We start from the raw sequence: 23,577 nt of genomic DNA on the forward strand, positions 1-23,577 counted from the left end.
CATCAGCTGAGCAAGGCGTATATATATGCCCGTGGCAGTTAAGGGGTTAAAGCTTGATACAACCTGTTATTTCTAGTTAAATTACATATTTTTAGTATGCACCCTCTGAAAAAGGGACACTTCTACTTAAGGGACAAAATATTTGGTCCAGTGGGTGATACTTATTGGGAGGTACTACTATAATAGTGATTATAAAATATGCATGACTTAAATTAACTACAAGAAAATTAGCCAAACATTATGCAATAAAATTATTTTAATTGAAAATCTTAATAATTACAACTAGTAACAATTATACATTATATTTTCAATGACAGCGTATTGCTAGAATATTGGTCATTAGTATTTCTCAAAAGAGAAAAGGACTTATTTATATCTGTACATTCATTACACTGTACATAAAACAAGAAACAAAGAAACACATTATTTTATATTAACATTTTGAATTATTTATTGTTCCTTCAACTGTGAAACTGCCGATATGCTGCCATTCCAACAGCAACTGCCAATAAACTGCCTGTAAGCATACCCCATGTCTTTAACTAAAAATAGAAAAATACATTTCTTAGTAATTACATCTTAATAATTTCTTAGTAATTATTACTTAACATTGAAATCAATTCAAAATGCAAAATAGTGTTTTGGTATGTTGTAAAATCAGTTGCTTACAAAAGATTTATTTCAAAGCTTTTGTAAATTAATGATGTATCTAGGAATTGAAAGAGATTTATTGATTATAAATTAGTCTGTATGTTTAGTAATTTTAAATTCATTTACTATGGTGAGTCCAAGATCATAACAGCACATTCTCACTTTATTCTGAATGAATTAAAGCCTTTTAAGTAAAGGAGCTAGTGCAAGTTAAATAATTTAACATTTTAACAAAGGTGATGATAGTATGTAACTATAAGGTGAAGCTGCCAGAAGCTCCGACTCTAAAACATTCAAAACCTCAGCTTAAATACTTAACAACTAATTGGCATCTGGTGAGTATTATGGAAAAAAGTTAAAGGTTAAAATCATAATAACTGATTATTTAACATAAAATTTTACTTGGTCTTATAGCATTCATATGCCTTTGCAGGAAAAAATTAAATCATAATCATGACATAGCAGCAGAAAAAGGTACGATGGCAAAGTATTCCTAGCAGTCTGACAGTTTAGATTATATTATATATAATACTAGAAGAAATTTATTATTTGTATTAAATAATATTTTGTTAAATTCTCCCATGCAACTTTGTACAGTTTCATTCAAGCAACCTCTGTTGTACTATATCTCCCTCCTTACAAATCATATTTTCTTCATGCATTAACATGAGCATCTATTCATGGCATACACTGCACAACAATTTTAAAAAAAGCATTACATGACAATTTTTTCACAAGTAAATCATTTACCTTTGAAATTGTCTTGGACTTTTTGGGTTCACTTTGTGGAAACATTCTCTGGTACATTGCCTGTTCTTTTTGTTGCTCTTTTTTCTTTTGATTTTTTAGTCGTGTTAGTTCAGCCTGTATAATCTAAACAATAAACAACACATCAGAAAACAGTCTATGATGAAATTATCATAGCAAAGATAAACTAAACATTATGCTTAACCCATTAACGGTTTCACCCGTATTTTCTCGTTCTTTTATGCAGGTCTCTTAACAGTTTGTTACGGATTATTGTTAGCTTAAATGTATCCTCAAAAACGGACAGTCCCGTGTTTTTGTATCAGTGAAAAAATGCGCCAAAAAAATGCCCGTATTTTTGTATGTCTTCCAACCTCCAATGCCTAAGGGGACAAGGGTCCATGCAATCCTGACGACAATGGGTAATGGCTGTCATTAGCGTGGGGAGAAATCTTATCGATGTTTTGAGATAAAAGCCTTACACTGACTCTAAAGAAACAAATTTATTATCAGTTACAAAGTGGATGCATATATAAAGGGATTTAAGAATTTCCGTTTTAGAGCAGTTATTGAATAAAAAATAGAACTTTTAACAAAATGAACGTTTACCTATACAAGCATTAATGAATTAAAACGAGAAAAATAAAAGTAATAAATGCAAACATAAAAATCTGAAAATGCATATCTTTCAGATTTTACATTACGCCCAAAAGGGCGGTTTTTTAACGGTTTGTGGGTTACCTTTATTTTTAAATATCATGTTCTTCGTGTTTAAACCATAAAACTTCAGTTAAACAGCAATACCGCAAAATAAATTTTAAATGAGCATATCTTTAGAATTTCTGATACACAGTCTCGCCTGTTGGAGATAATTTTTTTATATTATTATTTTCATACAGTGTTGCCTTTGCTCGCTTAGGTACCGTTGTTTTATCACAATGCGAGAAATATACATACATTTATGCAGGTTTAACAGCTTTAAATAATATTAAAATTTTGTAGTTTAAATAATTTAAATAGATGAACATTTAGGCATTTGTGAATGGCAATATTTGAAACCAGACTCGAGTGCCTCGTGTGACTCTCGCACGAAGAATGTAATTTATTTTTAAAAGTTAGAATATGTTTTCTCTTCTTGTTTGTATGTCACCATTTTTGAGTGTTAAATAAAAGTGATTACTGTGTTCCATCATTGGAGTTGCTTCATATCGCCAAAGAAGTATCACACAGGTTATTCATTATTTAATTTCACGGCAGATAGCCCTTGAGTGCTTTGCCGTAATCTAATAAACCAAAACCATTATTTAATTTCTTTAAATATAATACAGGGCTGTAATATTTGGTAGCAACAGTTTGAAAAGTGAACTGACATAGTTTTCAAAGCAAAATGCCAAAATGAAGTTAATAGACCTTCTCGGCTAACGCCCTTTGGGCTAAAAATAATGTATCATGTAATTTAATGGGAATACAAAATTAAATAATTCTCTTTAAAAAATTCTTCTACAAATTTATATCACAAATAATAAAAACGTGAGGCTCTCTTGATAAATTTATAAATCTTATACGTCTGACAACGTTCAATTATTTGATTTCGTAATTTAAGAACCTATGATTCTTGTTATAAAACTGTACAGGAATTTAGCAAAGAGGCTATTAAGTAATCTCTTATTACCATTAATCCATGCAATAAATTTTTATTATTACTCTTGGTTTAGTCTTTTACTTCCAAGTATCCTTTTACCTCAAATAATCGAAAAAATATATAAATTTAAAACAAAATTCGCCCCGAAATCAGAAATTAGGTTACGAATTTCATACAAATTTCATTTCAAATAAAGCTATTTTAGGCTCTGTAAAATGATGCAAACTTAAAAATTTTGAGATTTTCAGTTTATTCTTTAAATGGAAATATAAGCAAAAAAATTTCTTCAACATTAAATTTTAAAAACTCTAAATCGAATTATTATCATCCGTAAAAGGTGTGTGTACAAAATTTGAACTCAATCAAGCACTTGATTTGATGTTTACAATTTTTTATACAAAAGTAGTTCAAAAATCGACGACGAGCTTTTGATTAAACACCGTGAATGAACTGAATACAATTTTTGGAACAGCTCTAATTTTAAACACTTTGGAAATATCGGTAAGTTGTTGATATAGCATAACCGTTATTTTAATAACAGTCTTGGCATTATGAAACGTGTAAGCGACATTCATAAGCGATTCCCAACAATTCTGTTCATTTGTCAAAGTGGCTGCTTTTGAAAATATTGTGAAGGTCATTCGATTTGCTCCACTATCTATAATACTCATTATCGATATTTAATTATGCTCTATTTCTATACAGAAATATTGGTAAAATTAAGAGAGGTCAAATATTTAATTATTTGAGTTATATAACTACTTATACTGTCTCAAGAAATTTTGTGTCATTTTGTAAAAATAATCTTTTCTTTAAAATTTCTTTTTCCCCCTACTCCTTATGCTTAATGACTTTATTACTTTTCTGATGAATGGAAGGTATGTAGAGACATTATACATTTTTTTTAACAGCAAGAGACATTCAAAATGAGGAATGCCCTACCCGGGACTCGAACCACGGACTTCTCGAATGCGCGCCGAGCGTACTGACACCGCGAACGCATGCTAAAAGGGCGGGAGAAAATACCGTATATACTCCCCCCTTTTAAAGGGCGACTGGGAATTAGGGGACCGAATCGCCAAATCCCTGCGGCGGAGAATCATCATCCACCACCTTTTTTGGTTTGGCCGCCACTATAGAAACATTAAGTTATTTCGAAGCAGGACATGTGAAATAGGAGCAATGCTTCGCCGGGACTCGAAACACGGACCTCTCGAATATACGCCGAGCGTGCTGACCATTACACCACGAAGGTATGCTAAGAAGGCGGGAGAAAATACCTTATAGGTTATGAAAACCAAGAGTTGAGAAGGCAGTTAAAAATCTAACTAATAAATGCTCTACAAATACAACTTTTAATATTTTAGCAGAATTTTTTGGAAACGTATTTATATAGATTGTTCTAGAAATCAACACAGTTTGATGCCAGTTTAGAGGAGGGGTTGTTAATGAGCGTATTAAAAATGCTTTTCCCGCTCAAAGTGTTAACTGCTTTAAAATAATAATTCGTAATCGCACTTGATTTGATGTTTACAATTTTTTCCCGAGATTTCTTTAAAAAGAAAGAATTACAATTGTATTTAATACAGAAAATTTAATGGAGTTGGCATCTGCGCAAGAGGACGGAAACTATCAGGGAGGACTTTCTAAGGGGAACTAGATTTCCTTCACATTGAATGCAGAAAACTTTCACCGAACAAGCGTGTTCACCAGGATTTGAACTTATGTAGAATTACCAGTACTCAGCGGTTTTAGCGCTTGGCCACTGGGGCCCGCAGACCGATTAAAAATCTTGTTTAGAAACCTTTCATCTTGATTTAGTGTGACAGGTGCCGTAGTTTGAAGGTTAGGATTACATGAATACAGCAAAACACACGAGGACTATCTCCTTTTAAGGAAAGAGATGCCTTCGTAGAGGACTTTTTAACGAGAAGTCTCATATTCATGTTATACATAGGAAAAAACATGGAAAAATACCATTCAGCCATCATATTCGTTTGTCAGGGTGTAAATCTAAGTCGAACTACCAGTATTTACTGACCACTAATGTGGCCGTAGTTTAATAGGGGAAATAACTGTTGGACTGTAAGGCATCTAAATTAAGAAATGCGAAAATTCAGCAGTGCCCTCATTATGCTTCTAATAAGGAGGTCTTCCAAATTCTAGCTGGAAGGACTTCCATTTACAACAAGATAGTGAGAATGGCATAATTCCTTATTATTTGTTTTCATTTGAAGGGCGAGAGAGAAGAAGCACGAGGCACTGTCGGAAAAATTCATGTGTTAACGAATTATCGTCTGACATGTTTTCGTTGGGGTGCCATTGGAGAGACATAGCATTTTTACAAAAAAAAAAATCCATTATCCTATCAGGGGAATACAAACCACAGGCATTCCGACTGATAGTCCAATCTACTATCACATACACCCCGAGTTCAAATTCTAGCTGGAAGAAGCTCCTTTGAGCAATTTCTAGCTCAAAGAAGAATGAGATAATTTCTCGTAATCAATACGGATATATAACTGATGATTCTAAAATTTTATTATCATTAAGACTGGAAAAAATACACTATTTAATTCATTTTCATACATTTTAAAAGAAGTTAAATTTTTCAGAGAGTTACTATAAAATATTTATTAGAATGTCAAATTTAAGCATTTCAATTATTTATATAATAAAGGATAAATTTTATATTTATATAATAAAGAAAAATCATTGATAATATCACTCTGATTTTAGTGGAGATATTTTAAGAAATAAATAAGTGAAAGTGCTGGAGGAAGAAAAACTATTTCAAGTTATATGTTTATCTTAAAAGTAACGAGAGAAAAACTATGTTAAAAGAAAAGGCACACATATCGAAATTGTTTCCTGTACTGCTGACAAATTGTTATATGGCATGCATACTATAATATTCATGAATAATTGATTGCTACTAGATTAATATAGGCATAGCATATTTCTATGGACTGATTTGCTGTAATTCCCAATTTGATTTTACATACTTTTATATTTAGGACACTAATTACATCACACTGAAGATTACTCAATGCAATAATTCCACTGCAGTTTTATAGAAAATTATAAAATTTTCAGTTTCAATAAACAAATATATAATATTTCGATGACTCAGCAGGTAACATAATTTATTATCTTTCAAGTTTTTTTTTTTTTTTTTTTTTTTAAAAAACACCTCAGCAGATATAGAATCAGCCGCAGACTGTACTAACTTTAACAAGTGCAGTATCTTGAGTGTTCACATTTCTGTTTATAACTGCAATAAGAACAAGTATAAGTTTGAAAAGTTTACCAATGGCTATGTGGATAAAAGAGATGATCATAAGTATTTTGACCTGGCTTTGGTTTCTGGTCAATACGCTGGCTGTAGGGAAGATTTCGTGATTTTTTCATGTGAAATAGTTTTCTTTATAAATTCCTCCAAGTCTTTCATTAAGTACATACAAAGTTGCTACATTAAACATTAGTAAGTGTTTACATAGGTAAACATTTTAAAAGCAACTAGCGTAAAGAAAGATTATTTAAATTATGTTTTCAAAATGCAAATTCAGAACACTGGAAACCAAACAGTAAACATTATAAGATTAATTTAATAATTTTTGGTTTGGTTTAAAACACTTGAAAACTTTACTTAAAAAATGTTGAAATTTACAATGTTCTTTCCCAACAAACTGTTATTCCGCCATATTCATCGATTGCGTTAATCAAAATCTAAAATTATTTAAAGTAAAATGTAATTATCCGAAAATTATGCAAAATGAGAATTTTTTCCCACTATATCTGTAGCTTACAAAGGCTAGAAAAAAAGATAGCACTAGATAATGAGTATTTCTACAATGAAAAAACTCTATTGACTAGAAATAGTCTTTAGAAACCTTAGTGTCAGTTAGCCTGCGGAGGTCAGGTTCCCTTCCAAGTCGTTTTCTTTTCCCAGGAGGCAGGGGTAGAAAGGACTCTTCCCGATTATTATTACTTTTAGCAAAGACGTTTACAATTATCTATTCAATCCTTGCTAATCAGACGAATTTGGAAAAAAGGGAAAGTTGTAGATAAATTTTGCTTCTTCCAGTGGCAGTTACAAATCGTACAGCTGTTCAATAACATTTGAACTATATCATTAACGTTGCATATTACTAAAATGTACTTGTTCTTTAAAGTCCTTGATCTGTTCTAAAAATAATAACCCAGAAGTTTCAGAAGTGAAGTACAATTTAAAGCTACTTAACATTTCTATGCGTATAAAAAAGTAAAACTGTTTAAAATTCATATAGTTTAAAGCTTCCTGTTTTATTTGGAATAATATTTCCAAAATAAAACTTATGTTGGTTATGACCCAAGCAATAATTAACGGGATAAAGAGCCGTACTTTGATAATGCTAGGATCATGCATTCAGTTTTCATTGTTTTAATAAAATCCATTATGATACTTATGCTGGTAATTATAAACTGTATTTACGGATACAGAAGTATGATTAATACACTAATATAACAGAATATACGTTTTTTATGCTCTGACAAGTTTTGGCAAGATACCAATTTTTAGTTCATATACAAGTCATAAATTCCTTAGCCATATTCCTTTTTTATATAAATAGATGCATAGAGGACAAAATGGAACAGCTAATTATATTTTTTATTCTTTTACAAAATTTAACTCTTTTAGATATAATTTTTAACGGTAAACAATATTCTGCTAAGTTATAATACAAAAATTATTACTAATAATAATTTATATCCTAATTTATATCACTCAAAACAGAATTGGAAAACTCATTCAAATCATATTTAATCAAAACATTTTACGAAGTTTTGGGAAAAAGGAATTTTGGGGTTTGTTTGATTTTTAATGGTGAATTCAATCATTTTTACCGGGTTTCCTCATTCATATAACATTAGCAAAATAATTTACTAAATAATTCTTAGATGTAATAGTATTCTTGTTTAACTTTTGTTATATGACTAAAAATAAATAAAAAAGCGGCTGGTATTCAATATTTATTTTTATTTAATTACAAATACTTGGCTATTGGTACTCAAGACATAGTCTTTCCATATTATCACTTTTCTATTAGGCCTTGAAATTATATTAACGACCTAATAGAATTCGGAAAATCCTATGATTGCATAAAACTGCGGGAGGTGCTAATAATGACAAATTTTAAATGAAAATAGAAATTTATTTAAATAAATTTATTTAAATTCTATTTGTGCATGTCTGCTTTATGCATTTAATGTATCAAATGCAGAAAAGTGAGAAAAATCCATCCAACACAGAGAAATATTTCTTTCTAGTCTGTGGTAAGATTGTATCAAATTCATTTAAACTTCCGTATAAATTCGAAATACGATCTCTCAAATCAACGAAGGAATACATTTTTGGCTTTAAATTCCACATTAGTAGCAACTGTATAATAGCTAAACTTAACCAAAATATTTGTAGAAAACCGCCAAAATTCTAGAAATTGCTATAAAATCCTGAAAAATATTAGGAAGATTATTGCTTGCCAATTCCATGCTGAAAAGATCAAGCGTTTACGAGGATGAGCTCGACTGTTAACGAACAACTTGTGGAAATAATTCAACGCTAAAATATAAATACATATGCCAAATTTTCCAAAAATTCCTGATAAATATTGTACTCTCATCGTAAATATATATGGACTTATAATGTGATGAAAACTGAGTCGGTAAAGAAATGGATTAAAATTTAATTTCCCAAAATAAATTGGCCTACTAAAACTAAATAAAATAGATAAGTAAATAGTAAAAAAATTGTATAACAAAATAAATAATTATCTTTCTTAAAATACTGCCCAATAAAACATGTCGAATAATTGAAAATTTACAAGCTTGGAAGCTAAGATTTCGGAAAATTCTGCCGTCACATATTAAAAGAAACAGGTCTACAGGCTACTGGTACAAAGAAAGAGGAGGGAGACGAAACTAAACGCAACAACTACTTCTTGCCATTCAATACCGGGGAGGCAATTTTATGGCTTATCCATCACACTAAGGGAAAGCAAACATACTGCCTTAGGCTGGGCCATCTTAGAGAGATTTCAGAAAACGAAAGCGATTTTTTTTGCAGGGGTTTGCTGTCTGACAACGCGGCCATTTTCAAAGCATTTCGTTCCGAGAGGCGGACTCGTTGATGAGTTAACAAACAAGAGATTTTGTGTGAAAAAACAATAACACATAAAAATAATTTTTTCCTTCTAATAAATAAATGTCTGCTATCAAATGGAAACTGACAGTTACTGAAAACTTTAGGAATTCTCTTTGCTTTAGAAGCTAAAAAGAACATGGTCTAGTTTTTATTTATTTACTTATTATGAAAATGCAGAAATTGCATTATTATTATTACTATTATTCAGTTTCTCCAATAGAGATGCTATGGTCATGCATTCAAGTGAAGTAACTACTGTCTGTGTCTAGTAATTCATAACACTTTTTAACTAGAAAGCATTTATCAAGAAAATAATCTTGTTTCTGCTCTATGCAGTGTAGTCTCAATTGAATTTTTTATTTTACTGCATGAAAAAAAAAATTGAATAATACAATTAAGGAAATTAGCTCCTCTACATCAGATATATATGGAGTTGATCAAATTTACAAACATCTGCAAAAACCCTTTACACGGTATTTAAAGATCCATTAATGTTATGTTTATAAACAAAAATATTAATATAAAAATGACATTATAATATATAAATAAATATAAATTACAATTTATTTTTTATTTTTTTAAAGATTATGTGTTACACGTTTAAAGGTAAATTTTTTATTTTTTTTCACTGAAGTATTTTAATTATTCACTTTCGGTTTCAATTCTTTAAACAAAATAGAATTCCCTTTATTTAAAGTGCAAGTTCTAATTGGATCTTTTCCCCTTGTTTTTTCTCCTAAGTTTTATAATTTCACTAAAGTTTAAAATACTTTGAGTTATGTAATATATGTTTCAAATTAAAATTTTGATTTATTTTCTTCACTAAAGTATTTTAATTATTCACTTTCAGTTTCAATTCTTTAAACAAAATAGAATTTTTTTTATTTAAATTACAAGTTCTAATTTACTTTTTTCCTTGCTTTGGGAAGGGCCAGAATTTTCAGGTAAACAATTATAATTAAAATACATTGAAAATCAGCTAATTCTGGATACAGAAAAGCAAGAATTTTTGTAGAAGAGAGATTTCAATGTTCCTTTTCCCTGATGAAGTAGCACTGAAGTTGATTGAATTACTCTTCTGTTATGTTCTTTTATCTTTTAATTTCATTAAGATTTTTGGGGGGGGATAGGGGTACTGATTGTTTAAAAGGTTTCGCTTTTACATTTATTAAATTCTTTTTTGCATTTATCCGATTATTTGAAATTTATTAATTATGAATTTAAAAATTTTTGTCTTTGTGAAACATTAGTTCTAAATATCTCACTTTATGTCTTTAAATATATATTAATATAAAAATGGTAAATATTAATATAAAATACACAAAAATCTCACAATGAACATAGAGTGAAAAGTATCATTGCAAGTTCTTGCTAGAACTAGCAAAAGAAGTGTAGTTTTGCACTTGTATGTTATTTTTACATATGTTATCTAGCATAGCTTCAATGAAGAAAAGATTAACATTAAAACAAAAAGTTGATACCATTCGTGTAACAGAAACTGAAAAGCTTGGTTTGAGAAATTTAGGACATGAACATTTCAAGATTATAAAATTGAGAAAAACTAAAGCATGTGAAATTGCTACAGTAATTTTTGCTTTGTCAATTGTTTTGTTCTGCGAGAGCAAACAATATACCTGCAAAGTGGAATTTTATTGCAAGAAAAGGCAAAAGAAAGTTTTGGAAAGTCTGGGACCGTAGAACTTCAGAGCATCAAATGGTTGGTTAGACTAATTAAAGGAAAGACCTAACATTAATTTTAAGATTATTTGTGGTGAAGAAAAATCAGTAGATATGCAGCATGTAACAGACTGGATTTAAAAAAAAAAAAAAAAAAAAAAAAACTAAATGAAATTTGGGAAGGATAGGAGGCTAAGAACATCTACAATGCATATAAAAATGGATTATTTGATTGAATTTTGCCTAATAGAATACAAAGAGAAAAGTGCTTTCGTTAAAAGCTCTAAGAAAAATGTCTCAACATACAATTTTTTTGTAAGATGAAAAGATAGTTTCAGCAATCACTTGTAATTGTAAACCACTTGTAACCAAAAAAAAAAAAAAAAAAAAAAAAAACTTCAATCCAAAAGCTTTATTGGTCCACTGGCATCAAGTCATGGATGATGCAAAGCATAATGTCAGAATGTTTGATTGCTCTTCATAAAGCAATGCTTAGAAAAAATTGAAGATTCTGCTATTTCTTGACAATATGCCAGCCCACCCACCGAATGTTAAACTGAAATCAGTGAAATTAGTGTTTTCCCCATCTACAGCCACATCAGTATTACAGCCTTTGGACCAAGGTATAATTAGAAGCTTCAAAGGTTCATTACAGAAACTGTTTGCATGACATACTCTTTGTCAAGCAGCTTGCAGCAACAGCAGTCATCTTGAAAAATGTTTCAATGTATTGAATGTCATTCTGTGGATAAAAAACACAGTTAAATCCATATCACAAGGTATTCAGCAGTGTTTTAAGAAAACAGGCTTTAAATTCCAGTTTTGAGTGCCCTCAGTGAAAATTCTACTGATGAAAATTAGATTAAATATTTAGAAACTGATGAAAACTTGTATACTGAAGATACCAATGATGACATAAAATCTTTTATTTCAATTGTAGCTGATGACATGAGCCTTAATAAAAATAGCTTGGAAAGCAGTGGTGGAAACAAAGAAGAGCCATATGAAAAGTGGAGCATAAAAGAACTATACATATGCCTTAAAAAACACTTCCCAATTAAAAATTTCAAGATACCTGCTGGTGCTAGTTAGGGGCTTAATACGAACATCATTGATCACGTGGGGAAAAATGCTTTCAACGCACACACTTTCAAACAAACCCGTGTAACAGAGTATTTTAAATAGATTTCTTCAAGCACAAACTCTGTTGTTAGTTTCATACATTTTTGCAATAACTAAACTTTAAGAATTTTCATTTTTCATTAACTTCAAATAAATACCTATGATTAAGTTACTTATTTATGTAAAACTTGATACAACCTGAATTTCTAATTAAATTACATTTCTCTTAGTATTTACTCTTTTCAGAGGGAAAACCTCTATTTAAGGGACAAAATGTCTGGTTTGATAAGTGTCTCTTAGTCTCTTATTGAGAGTATTTATATACATATACACTCTTTTACAAAAATATCGAAGCACCATGAAGGAAGTGGTTGTTTTTCATGAAATTGAATATGTGTATAGCTCACACACAGATAATAAAATGATTACAAAATCAAGGTCATAGTACCTGTTCAAGGCTCAAAATCACCCACAGAAAATTCAAATTAGTAGTTGGTATTCGTCGAGGCAAGGAGTGGTAGAGGTTCCTAATGTCATCCTGTGACACATTCCACCAGGAAATCATCAGTTGTCACTTCAGATCTGCGATATTTTGAGGTGCACGAATCTGGCGGCCCACCATGTCCCATACATGCTCGATTGGTGAAAGGTCTGGTGACCTTGCTGGCCAAGGAAGAGTATCAACCGTACGGAGGCAGTCCAGAGATAAGCGAGCAGTACATAGAATGGCATTATCTTGTTCGAAAATGGCCCCAGGATAGCGTGCCATGAAGGGTAATGCAACCTGCTGCAGGATGGTATCAACATATTGCTGAGCTGTTAAAGATGTACAGAGGATGACTAAAGATGACCTGCAGTCATAAGAAGTAGCAACCCACACCTTCACATGAGTGGTTATGGCTGTATGCCTTTGCAAAACAAAGGCTGACTGGGACGCTGGCCCTGTCCTCTCCAGACACGAACAAGGCGGTCACCTGCTTCAAGAGTGAAGCGGGATTCATCGCTGAACACTATAGGATGCCAGCCTGACGGCAGCCATGACAATCAGCTGCAACATCACTCCAGACGACACCGCCAATGTTGTGGGGTCAAGGGCAAACGTCTTAAAGACCTCTGTGAGCGTAACCCCGCCTCAGACAAGTGCCGTGAGGTAGTGGATGGTACCAAGGGAGGTATAGACGTGATTGTAGTACGTTGAATAGTTGGCAATGATACCGTTGGGGCGGTCACATTAAATACATACTTGATCCTTGCTTTCCCCTTGTACGAAATTTCGCCATAGATTGCGCCAAAAGAGTCTCATTTTCCTGCCAGTTTCGTATTACGGTGTGATGTGAAGCGTGATTGATATGAGAAATTACGTGCAAGTAAACCGTATTTTTGCGTTTGCAAAGCTAGAAATCGGCTATGATTCATCTAAATGAAATGAATATGGAATTTGGAAACAGACTGTCTGGGAAATCTTCCAGTAGTATTTCAAGATTATCTGAAAACGTTTCATTCAAAATGACAGTGCGTTCACGTGTGAACCATAAATAAACTTCCTCATTATTTATAAATAAAGTCTTCATAAATGAACTTCCTCATTGTATTTAAGATTTTAAAAGTGTTAACTGCTGCTTTTTGATAAATTTATGGATTTCCTTTCAATTTTTTTTTATTGATGTTGGTTCGCCCCGTGGTTGATAAAGAATAAGTCTACACCGTTTTTCTTCAGAACGCTTTGTATATATTATCATCTGTAAGACAGTTTAATCATTTAAGAAATATTAATAAATTATTCCAAAAGTGAACCTTTGAACTGCTTAGTTTCATATATGCACTTCAATAAATATACTAATAAAATATAAATGTAAATTTTTTCTGAGTTCATAGTACTTTCAGAAAAAAAAAAAAAAAAAACTGAATGTATGAAATGTAAATGAGATACTTTTATTGATTTCTCCATTTACTGCAATAATGTATATATAACTATTATCACAAAAGCTGAATGTGTAGTATTAATGAATATATATATATATACTACATGTACTGTACTTTTATCACATAAACTATAGTTCTTAATCTTAATAAATCAACTGCCATGACTAATAACGTATTTTGATGGCTTCTCGCAGCAACTTGAGTTGAAAAATTTTATTTTGTACACAAAATGCATAACTCTTATCATATAAATACATACATAACTAAATATATACATAAAATACATAACTCTTATTCTAAATAAATACTTACATGTGCATAAGTACATATACTCTTATCATAATAAATATATATATACAGTATCTTTATCACATAAGACTATAGTTTTTAATCGTATTAAATCAACTGCCCAGACTAGTAATTTATTTTGATGGCTTCTCACAGCAGTTTGAGGTGAAAAAGTTTATTTTATTATTTATCATAACTGTGGCTGTTTCCTCAAATAAAAGATGATTGAAAATTCATATTCCAGTAAGAAAATGCAGTACCTTATTAACACAGGTTGAAGCAAGACTGGCACTTTGCATCCAAGTAGGCATATTAAGTATTGCGGGGTCTTGCTAGTTGCTGAGCTTCACCGTGAATGGAATTCTGAGGGTCTTTCGTTCACCAATTTCTTAAGGAGATTTATCCTTGCTGTGTGTGTTGAGTGTACCCTTACTACACAATCACTATATGCTTTACAATAATCCATGCCTTCTTCAGAATTACTGCAACATCTTATTGACACAAGTACAGGCTGAAACAAAGCTGGCACCTGTGCACACAGTTAGGCAGTTGCTAACTGCTAAGTTTCTGTACCGGATAGATTTTGGAGGAACAGTATCCTAGGTTCTCGATAAAACTTCAGCTTACCATGCACTTTGAATGTGCCTTTGTGTGCAGGTGCATTCAAAATGATTACAAACATTCATGTGTTTCCTAGGATTTGAAACTGGAACCTTTGTTACAGCAGTTAGCATCATTAACCATTTTCCCATCTGGGTGGCATTTTATTGACATAGGGAGATAGTCTGTATGCCTTATTGTTACTTACAACTGCTGTAGTTACAGTTTCAGCTAGGAAATATTACAATACATCTGAGCTGAGTTGGAGTACTGCTTGGATACGTATCGTGCAATAAGAGGAATATATGTAGAACATTCCGAATATTATCACTGTTTTTGATTTGAAAGACGTGTATTTCACGGAAAACATTTTATGAAATATACCATTTAGAAACCAAATAAATAATTTAAAATAAGGTGTTTTATGCAAAATAATTTCTATTTTATTTTTTACAGGTATAATTTATTAACAATCTCATAAAAATTGTTCTTGAATTCAGTGTCAGATACAAGTACAGAGGGTATTAAATAATCTATTTTGAGACTATTTCAATAATATTTTAAATCTAAATATATATTATCAAAATGTTCAACCTGATTGCCTTTCTTTGGACTATAAGTATGCATTGTGCTCTCCATAACAGAAAGAATTTATACAAAATCATCAATATTATTGGTTTCTATTTCTCTTTAATTGATTTTCAATCAATTTTAACTCATTAATATGAATATTTGACTTTGCCTTTAAAATTAGACTTGCATGTGTTATGGAATAATTTTTTAATGATTTAACATCCTCAGATGTTTTAATTAATTTTCCTAATTTATATATAGCTCTGTACTCAGGTGTGCAAACATTTGTTCGAGTAATTGGGATCACCAATTACTCGAACTGTTAACAATTACTGTAAGCTTTGCCTTACAGTATAAAAAAATTCAATATATTTTTTACATTTTATTTGGCTAAAATCGTCTAGAAATTAAATAATATTTTAAACAAAAACACGAAGCATGACTTCAGTTCTTGTGAAAACATATGCTATCCAGACTAGAGGGTATTTCCTCATTTTTATTTGTGTATGTGTACAATAAGTATGTATCTTCTGCACATTTTATTTTCATTCTTCCTGAAACACCAAAATTATGAAACTCGTTGATATAGAAATCTCATTAGTGAATGCAATGATGTCTTAGTGAATAATTATTAGAACGGCATGCACTAATGAAATGGGATGCATTTCATGTCACTTAATTAAAAAAATCTGATTTGGACAGCACATCACTCCCTTGTACACACTACTTAATTTGTCCTCTTTAATTATATACACTTTTTGTTGCAACAATAAATTGCTATTAAATATTGTTACATATTTAGAACAATAAACTGATGCTAATTATTGTTAAACTAACAACATGCATAAACTGTTATGAATTTAGCTAGATTTCGTTATTTGTTGAAAATTAATTTTTTTAGTTTAACATTGCTAAAACATCAATATTTTTGTCATATACACTTCTGTCATTGGAAATTTGACTATGACCAACAACTGTGAAAATATAGACAGGGGAGGTACTTTTAAGCCAGGTAAGAGGTAGATATATATACTTCCAGTATAGTATATGCTTTAAGAATATATTATTATTATTATTATTATTATTATAAGGGGCACAGCCCGGATCCTCCTAACCAGCACAAGCCAATGATAAAAAAATGGGACTGGCCAGAAAAAAAAAAAAAATTAAGTCCAAAATATGAATCTCAGTGCCGAATTACAATTCTATCTTTGTTCGTATTTATAATTTTCATTATTGCTCTGCAAAATCTTTCTATATATATATATATATACACACCCACCGGTTATGGTGTATTCAGTATATATACCCAAGCTGAGGTGCAATTTCAGTTTTACCGACTGCAGTAAAAAAGATGTGCACAAGTAGATGTTATAGCAGTTCTGTACACAGAATTTTAATGTCCTACGGCCAATAATTTTTTAGTTATACCCAGGAGCGGAGCTAGAGGGTTGCACCTGTCCCCGGGCGCAGAATCTAAGGGGTGCCAAACTGATGTTACAACATTTTAGAATTAAATGTTTTCCATCCTTGGCAAGCAGTAGGGGGCGCGAAATCTTCGGTTGTCCCTAGGCACTGAAAACCCTAGCTACGACTCTGGTTATGCCAGAGATGTATGTGCATACAGATGTCATGAAACATTCCCTTCTGTTTTGGGGGAGAAAAATCCCTTATTCTGTCCGTATGTAAAAAAATTATCAATATATGATGTAAAAAAAATTAAAGTGATATTTCTATTGAAATATAATACCTGACATTTTTTGTGATTACAGTACTTTCTTTACTTCATACAAAGAAGTAAAAATAATACATAAGAAAACTGATGCAATGTACATTGCCTCAATCTACATCTGTTAACTTATTCAAATCTCTAACACATTTCAATAAAGGAAATATATAATAACATTCAGCTTTCTAAAGCAGCCTATGAAGTAAAGTAATATCTGACATCATTTGTTAATTGAAGAAATCCTGCAACTGCAACAGGTCTCTGCCCATACTAGAACTGAAGGTAAGATTGAAGATTCAAAGAAAATTCAATGACAGAAAAACTGCAGGCTTGTGAATTTAATGCCAGAGGTCATTCAGTAATTATAGGATTAAGAATCAGACATAATATCAGGAATGAAAAATCAATCCAGAAGGCACAAATTCTAATTCTAGGGATTGCCCAAACTGAATTCAGTTCTTATCTAAGTGTGCCATGCAATATTGATATTGCCTCAGAACATTGATGGATATCCCGCATAAAAAAAAATGAATTCTTTAGATATAATTAAAAAATATATAAGCATTAATTGTCATATAAACAGTATAGACTGGTTTCATTCTTTGAGGAATACAATATCCAAATCTGTAAATAATTCAATTCATTATACATTCTTCATATTTTATACTGAGATAAGTACAGTTGCTTGGGCAATTATTTTAAATTTTATCTTTAGCAATATTTGCTGATGTAAATTTAAATGGTGGAATGGTTAAAGTTTTGAAATATTGGTAGTTCAGCATTAATTATATTTCTGGCAAATAAATAGCCTGGCTCAATTTTGTCCTTTTTACATTGCACTTAAAAAGTCTTCCACAAATACTTTTATTCTCAATAGGAATTTTAAGTGCTTTACCATAATCCAATCCAATCTGATCTTACATAAAATAATTACTAAAAGGTTTTTATAAAAATGATTTATGAAGAGATATTATGCAAACCTTTAGCAATTTAAAATTAATTCTAATATTAAAAATGTTTTAAAATAATTTTTATTAGTTAGACTTTAGACCAAGTCATTTGGGTTGATAAATTTTTAAAGGGTCTCTATGATGGTCAACAACTCGATACTCAAATATGCAATGACGATTGATCAGCACAATCAAGATTCCACTGACTGTCAAGAAAAGGGTTCATAAAAAAAAGATAAGTAATTGTACACTGATATAAAACCTTATTATACAAATAAATCAAGTTATATTCAAAACATACGAGTGCATTAAGTTTGGTAAATCACAGGAGCGTAGCTAGAGTTTTCAGCGCCCGGGGTCAACTGAAGAATTTGCGCCCCTTTTTGTGTGACAAGAATGGAAAACATTTCCTTAAAAGATTTCGTAGCATTAATTTGGCACCCCCTGGATGTTGCGCCCGGGGACAGATGTCCCCCCTTGCCCCACCCTAGCTACGTGACTGGTAAATCATCAGAGAGAAATATCTCAAAATTAAAGACATTACCAAACCAATATTATAGAATATTTCTTCCTCTTACTTACTGGAAAGAAGCTTTAGTTAAGTCAACAACTTACTACGGAAAGCAAGAAACAAGCTTAATATTTCTAAACGAGCTGATTTAAGAATTAAGTAATTTTATGCCAAATATTAAAAAAATTATTTCAATACATGAAGTGCAGCCATTACATTCATTAAAATCAAATTCTGGGGCAATTATAATCTATGATTTTGGATCTTTTGCAAGTTTATTTTGCATCTTGTTTATATCTCTAAAGTTCAAAATAATAATAAAGCATAGATCTAAAAAATCATTTTTTTTCCAAATCTGTTATGCATATTCTTAATCTACTTCAATAATACTTAAGCTATGTATGCACAATTATTTGTATTGATATGTTGTATGCTATTGTTGCGTGCGTACGGGTTCGTTATGAAATGAATGCACAAGTCCGATGAAAAATGAACAAAAATTTATTATTATCACAACAAAAATGCTTAAATTTTCTCAAATTATCATGCAGTATTACAATATCTCACAGTAGTTATCTTTTAACTACTCAAATGTCCAATAGAACGTAATTCAAAACAGCTAAAGAACGCTAATCCGCGAATTCGCTACAATCAACAAGAGCAGTTTTCTAAATAACAACAAACTAAGCAACTACTACAAACTGAGATGTTTTCCTCCTTTTATAAGATTTTAAAATCACGCGCTAGAATTTTCCAGTACTTTCTCGAAATCAAAAAGAGATATTTATTTATTTAATGCACGCGCTCTTGTATTTTCAATTTTCCGGCTTAGCTTTCTTTTAATATTCGTCACGCGCTGCACTGCGCGAGAAATAAAACCAATTAATTTATAATTGAACTAATATTAGCTTTTTAAATACCAAATTTGTAACACTGCCCCCTTCCCAAGGACTGCACGTCCCGGGCAGTACAATCCCTGGACAGGAAGCTAAATTTACAACTGTGGCATAAATGCATTAATAAGCATTACATTACAATAATAAACAACATGAACAATAAATGCAATACATAAAACAAATCAAATGCTATCAAATTCAAATCAAATACTAAATGCAAATCAAATACTAAATACAAATCAAATCAAAGACACATTTAAAAACAAAATGGACCATGGTCTTATACTATTTACAATTATTTACATTATGTACTATGGCCATAGTAATGTGCTAACCTGTCGTAATGAACGACTTTAGGTTTAGAGTTCGAAGACTTACGAATCTGAACCATGACGTCATTCAGCCTGTTTAGGACTGTGTACGGGCCATCCCAAGGTGACTGTAATTTCGGACAAAGTCCTTTCCGTCGAGTCGGATTCCACAACCACACCTTGTCTCCGTGGAATTGATGTTCAGTAGCTCTTGTGTCGTATCGGGTCTTCATCTTCTCCGTCGCCAAGTTGACTCGCTCTCGTGCAAAGTTGTGCATCACTTCAAACCGGGCCTGGAGATCTTGAATATATTCCTCAGACGATGAAGGAGCATCCGGAGGGCGGCCAAACAATAGATCACAAGGCAGACGAAGATCACGACCGAAGAGCATTTGTGATGGAGAATAGCCGGTAGTCTCATGGACAGCACTGCGGTAAGCCAGTAAAAGAGTGGTAATTTCTTGTCCCAGTCCTGTTGGTTTCTGGAAACCACTAATGAGAAGTTATTAAGGATGGTTCGATTGAACCTCTCTACCATGCCGTCCGACTGGGGATGCAATGGCGTCGCTTGAGTTTTGTCAATGCCAAGTAGTTTGCATAGTTCTTTGATTACTGCCGAGGCAAAATTCCTTCCCTGATCGGAATGTAACTGAAGAGGCACTCCGAACCTGGAAATCCAGTGCTGTATCATTACCTCAGCTACTGTGACAGCCTCTTGATCAGGAACAGGGTACGCTTCAGGCCACTTGGTGAAGTAATCAATGACAACGAGTATGTATATGTTGCCATCAGCAGTTCGTGGCAGAGGTCCTAAGATGTCAAAGGTGATACGTTCAAAAGGCGCCCCTACGTTGTAACGTTGCAGCTTGCCTCGGCTGCGTCTCTTCGGTCCTTTCCGACCTGCACAGGCATCGCAGGATCGGCACCACTTTTGCACGTCATCCTTTGCATTATTCCAGTAAAAGCGCTCACGAACTCTCTGTAAGGTCTTCATTATTCCAAAGTGACCTCCCGTAGGGCTGTTATGGAGTTCTTTAAGGACATCAGGAATGCAGGATCTTGGAAGTATCAGCTGCCATCGGAACGTCTTCCCATCATCCGATTCAAATTTCCGGTATAAGACGCCGTTTCGAATGTGAAGTGAATCCCAGTGCCCAATACTGTTTGGTTGTAGGACTACAGATAGAAATGTCCTGCCAGGTAGGTTTTCTGGTTGATGACTCCATTAAATCAATTATCGTTTTAATGTTGCGGTCTTCCAGCTGGTCTTTCCTGACTTCATCATCACTCCACGGTTCTCGATCAGCCAATGTTGATGTTGTAATTTGTCTTGCGACCGGAGTCAGCAGCTCGTATTTCGCTTCCACCCTGGAACAATATCGGCAGCTTTCTTGGCAAGGTCTTTTAGACAGGGCGTCGGCGCTTCCGTGTGATGATCCCTTACGATGACGGATAGTGATGTCATATTCTTGGAGTCTCTGTATCCACCTGGCTATTTGACACTCAGGATTCTTGAAATTTAAAAGCCAGGTCAATGATGCATGATCGGTGCGGAGCAGGAATTTTCTGCCATATAGATAGTGATGGAACTGTTCTACGGCTTTGACTATGGCGAGCAACTTTTTCCTGGTGACACAATAATTCCTCTCCGGTTTAGACAGGCACTTGCTCCAGTACGCCACTACACGTTCTTGGCCGTCTATTTCTTGGGACAAAACAGCACCGACACTTTCATTGCTTGCGTCGGTGTCAAGAATAAATGGTCGGTCGAGCTGAGGATACGTCAGGATTGGAGCAGATGTTAAAGCCTCCTTTAAGTTGTTAAATGCATCCTCGCATTCTTTTGTCCACAAGAATCTTTGCTTGCTCTCTGTCAGCTTGTGAAGGGGTCTTGCGATGGAAGAAAAGTCCTTCACGAATCTCCTATAGTAGGTGCAAAGCCCTAGGAAGCTTCTCAGCTGATGGACATTTTCAGGACGTTTCCAGGATTTAACCGCTGATACCTTTTCAGGATCCGTGCGCACACCTTCTGCAGAGATGACATGTCCCAGGTAAGTCACTTCCTTTCGGAACAATTTGCATTTAGCGGGACTCAGCTTCAGATTGGCTTCTTTCAGTTTCTGAAGCACCTTCCTAAGATTTTCTAAATTTTCTTCAAAACTCTTTCCGACGATGATGATGTCGTCCAGGTATATCAGGCAGGCTTCGTAGGAAAGACCTTTCAAAACAGTCTCCATAAGACGTTCGAATGTTGCCGGCGCATTACACAGTCCAAACGGCATCACCTTGAATTGCCAAAGCTTTTGTCCCGTAGTAAATGCCGTCTTTTCTCGGTCTTCAGGCTGTATTTCTACCTGCCAATACCCACTCTTTAAATCAAGTGTTGAGAACCACTTGCTTCCAGAAAGAGTGTCTAGAATGTCATCAATTCTAGGAAGAGGGTAACTGTCTTTCTTTGTAACCTCATTCAACCGGCGATAGTCAACGCAAATTCTTGTTGAGCCGTCTTTCTTTCTGACGAGAACGATGGGAGATGCCCATGGACTCGCTGAAGTCTCGATGACATCGCCTTCTTCCATATCTTTTAACAGTGTTCGCACCTCTTCCTGTTTAGCAAACGGTAGACGTCTTGGATGTTGCTTGATCGGGGGATGATCGCCGGTATCTATTCTATGTTGTGTCAAACTAGTTCGACCCACGTCAGAAGACGAGCGGGAGAAAACAACTTGAAGATTTTTGATGACGCGATCGGCAGCATTCTTCTCTTCATCGTTCAATTGCGCATTCTGCAATAACTCCGATGTAATGCTCTCTGATGAGGACACGGATTCTTGGATATTGCTCTTTCTTTCAACGCTGGTTACTGGAGTACATGCTGCAACCACGTCGCCTTTCTTAATAACTCTCGCCTTCTCAGTTACATTGGCAACTCTCACCGGGATAACCATTCTCGATAGGTCGACGAGTGTTGAGGCTACTAGTACTCCTTTCGGGCTATTACAGTTATTGGGATATTCTATGATGCCGTAGCGGAAATCTCTGTTTTCGGCTATAGATCCAGGGAGTAAAATTTCTGTTCTTGCCGGTATTGTGATATTGTCTTGTGCTATGATTCTGTGGACAGATTTAACTTCTTCATTATTAATTCCAAATAACGTTATGTCCTCAGAAGCAGAATGCAATTCGTTATTTTTAAAGTCCAAGGAAAAATTGTATTTCCTTAGAAAGTCCAATCCGAGTATGCAAGAATCAGTGATCTCTGCTACATATGCCGTGTGATGGTAAGCGGCACTTCCAAACGTGATGTTAACATTTACTTTCCCATTGATGTCGATCTTCTCACCGGACACAGTCTGTAGGGTAACGCAGGGCGGCGTCCAGATAAGTTTGCTTTCCAGTTGTTGAGCCAAATCTTTTCGGATGATGGTAACGTTGGCTCCTGTGTCTATTGTAATATTGCAGGGGACTCCGTTAATATGTCCTATTATGAAAAGTCCATTATTGCCGCCTCTCACTGCAGAAATCTGAAGCGCTTTAAACTGGGGCTTTTCATTATCTGGCAACCTCCGCCCCGCGAGATGGCCACTAATTAGTTTCCCTGCTGCTTGTTAGAAGCGGTCTTAACATCCGTACCCTGGGGTATTCTGCAGTTTCGTCGTATGTGTCCTTCAGCACCGCAGTTCCAGCACTTAACGGTCGGTTTCTTCTCACCAATATTCCGTCTCAAGGCGTTCAGTTGTCTAGTTAAATCGTCTAGACGAGCGGTGACTTGA

The 23,577-nt window shown here is 33.4% G+C and overlaps 1 protein-coding gene across 1 annotated transcript in view; it reads right to left on the reverse strand.

Annotated features, from left to right (window-relative positions):
- Positions 1 to 238: 238 nt before the first annotated feature.
- Positions 239 to 23,577, reverse strand: part of zda (peptidyl-prolyl cis-trans isomerase zonda) — a 79,167-nt gene continuing 55,828 nt past the window's right edge. The window contains exons 10-11 of the mRNA XM_085818653.1: positions 1,402 to 1,524; positions 239 to 542 (exon numbers count right to left, since the gene is read on the reverse strand). Of these exons, the coding sequence (XP_085674779.1) occupies positions 462 to 542; positions 1,402 to 1,524 (204 nt within the window). The 3' untranslated portion in view covers positions 239 to 461. The remainder of the gene's footprint in view (positions 543 to 1,401; positions 1,525 to 23,577) is intronic.

This window comes from Stegodyphus dumicola, chromosome 6, assembly GCF_044657685.1.
Source record: "Stegodyphus dumicola isolate Sdum_Otavi_A_Nest chromosome 6, ASM4465768v1".
Lineage (NCBI taxonomy): Eukaryota > Metazoa > Arthropoda > Arachnida > Araneae > Eresidae > Stegodyphus > Stegodyphus dumicola.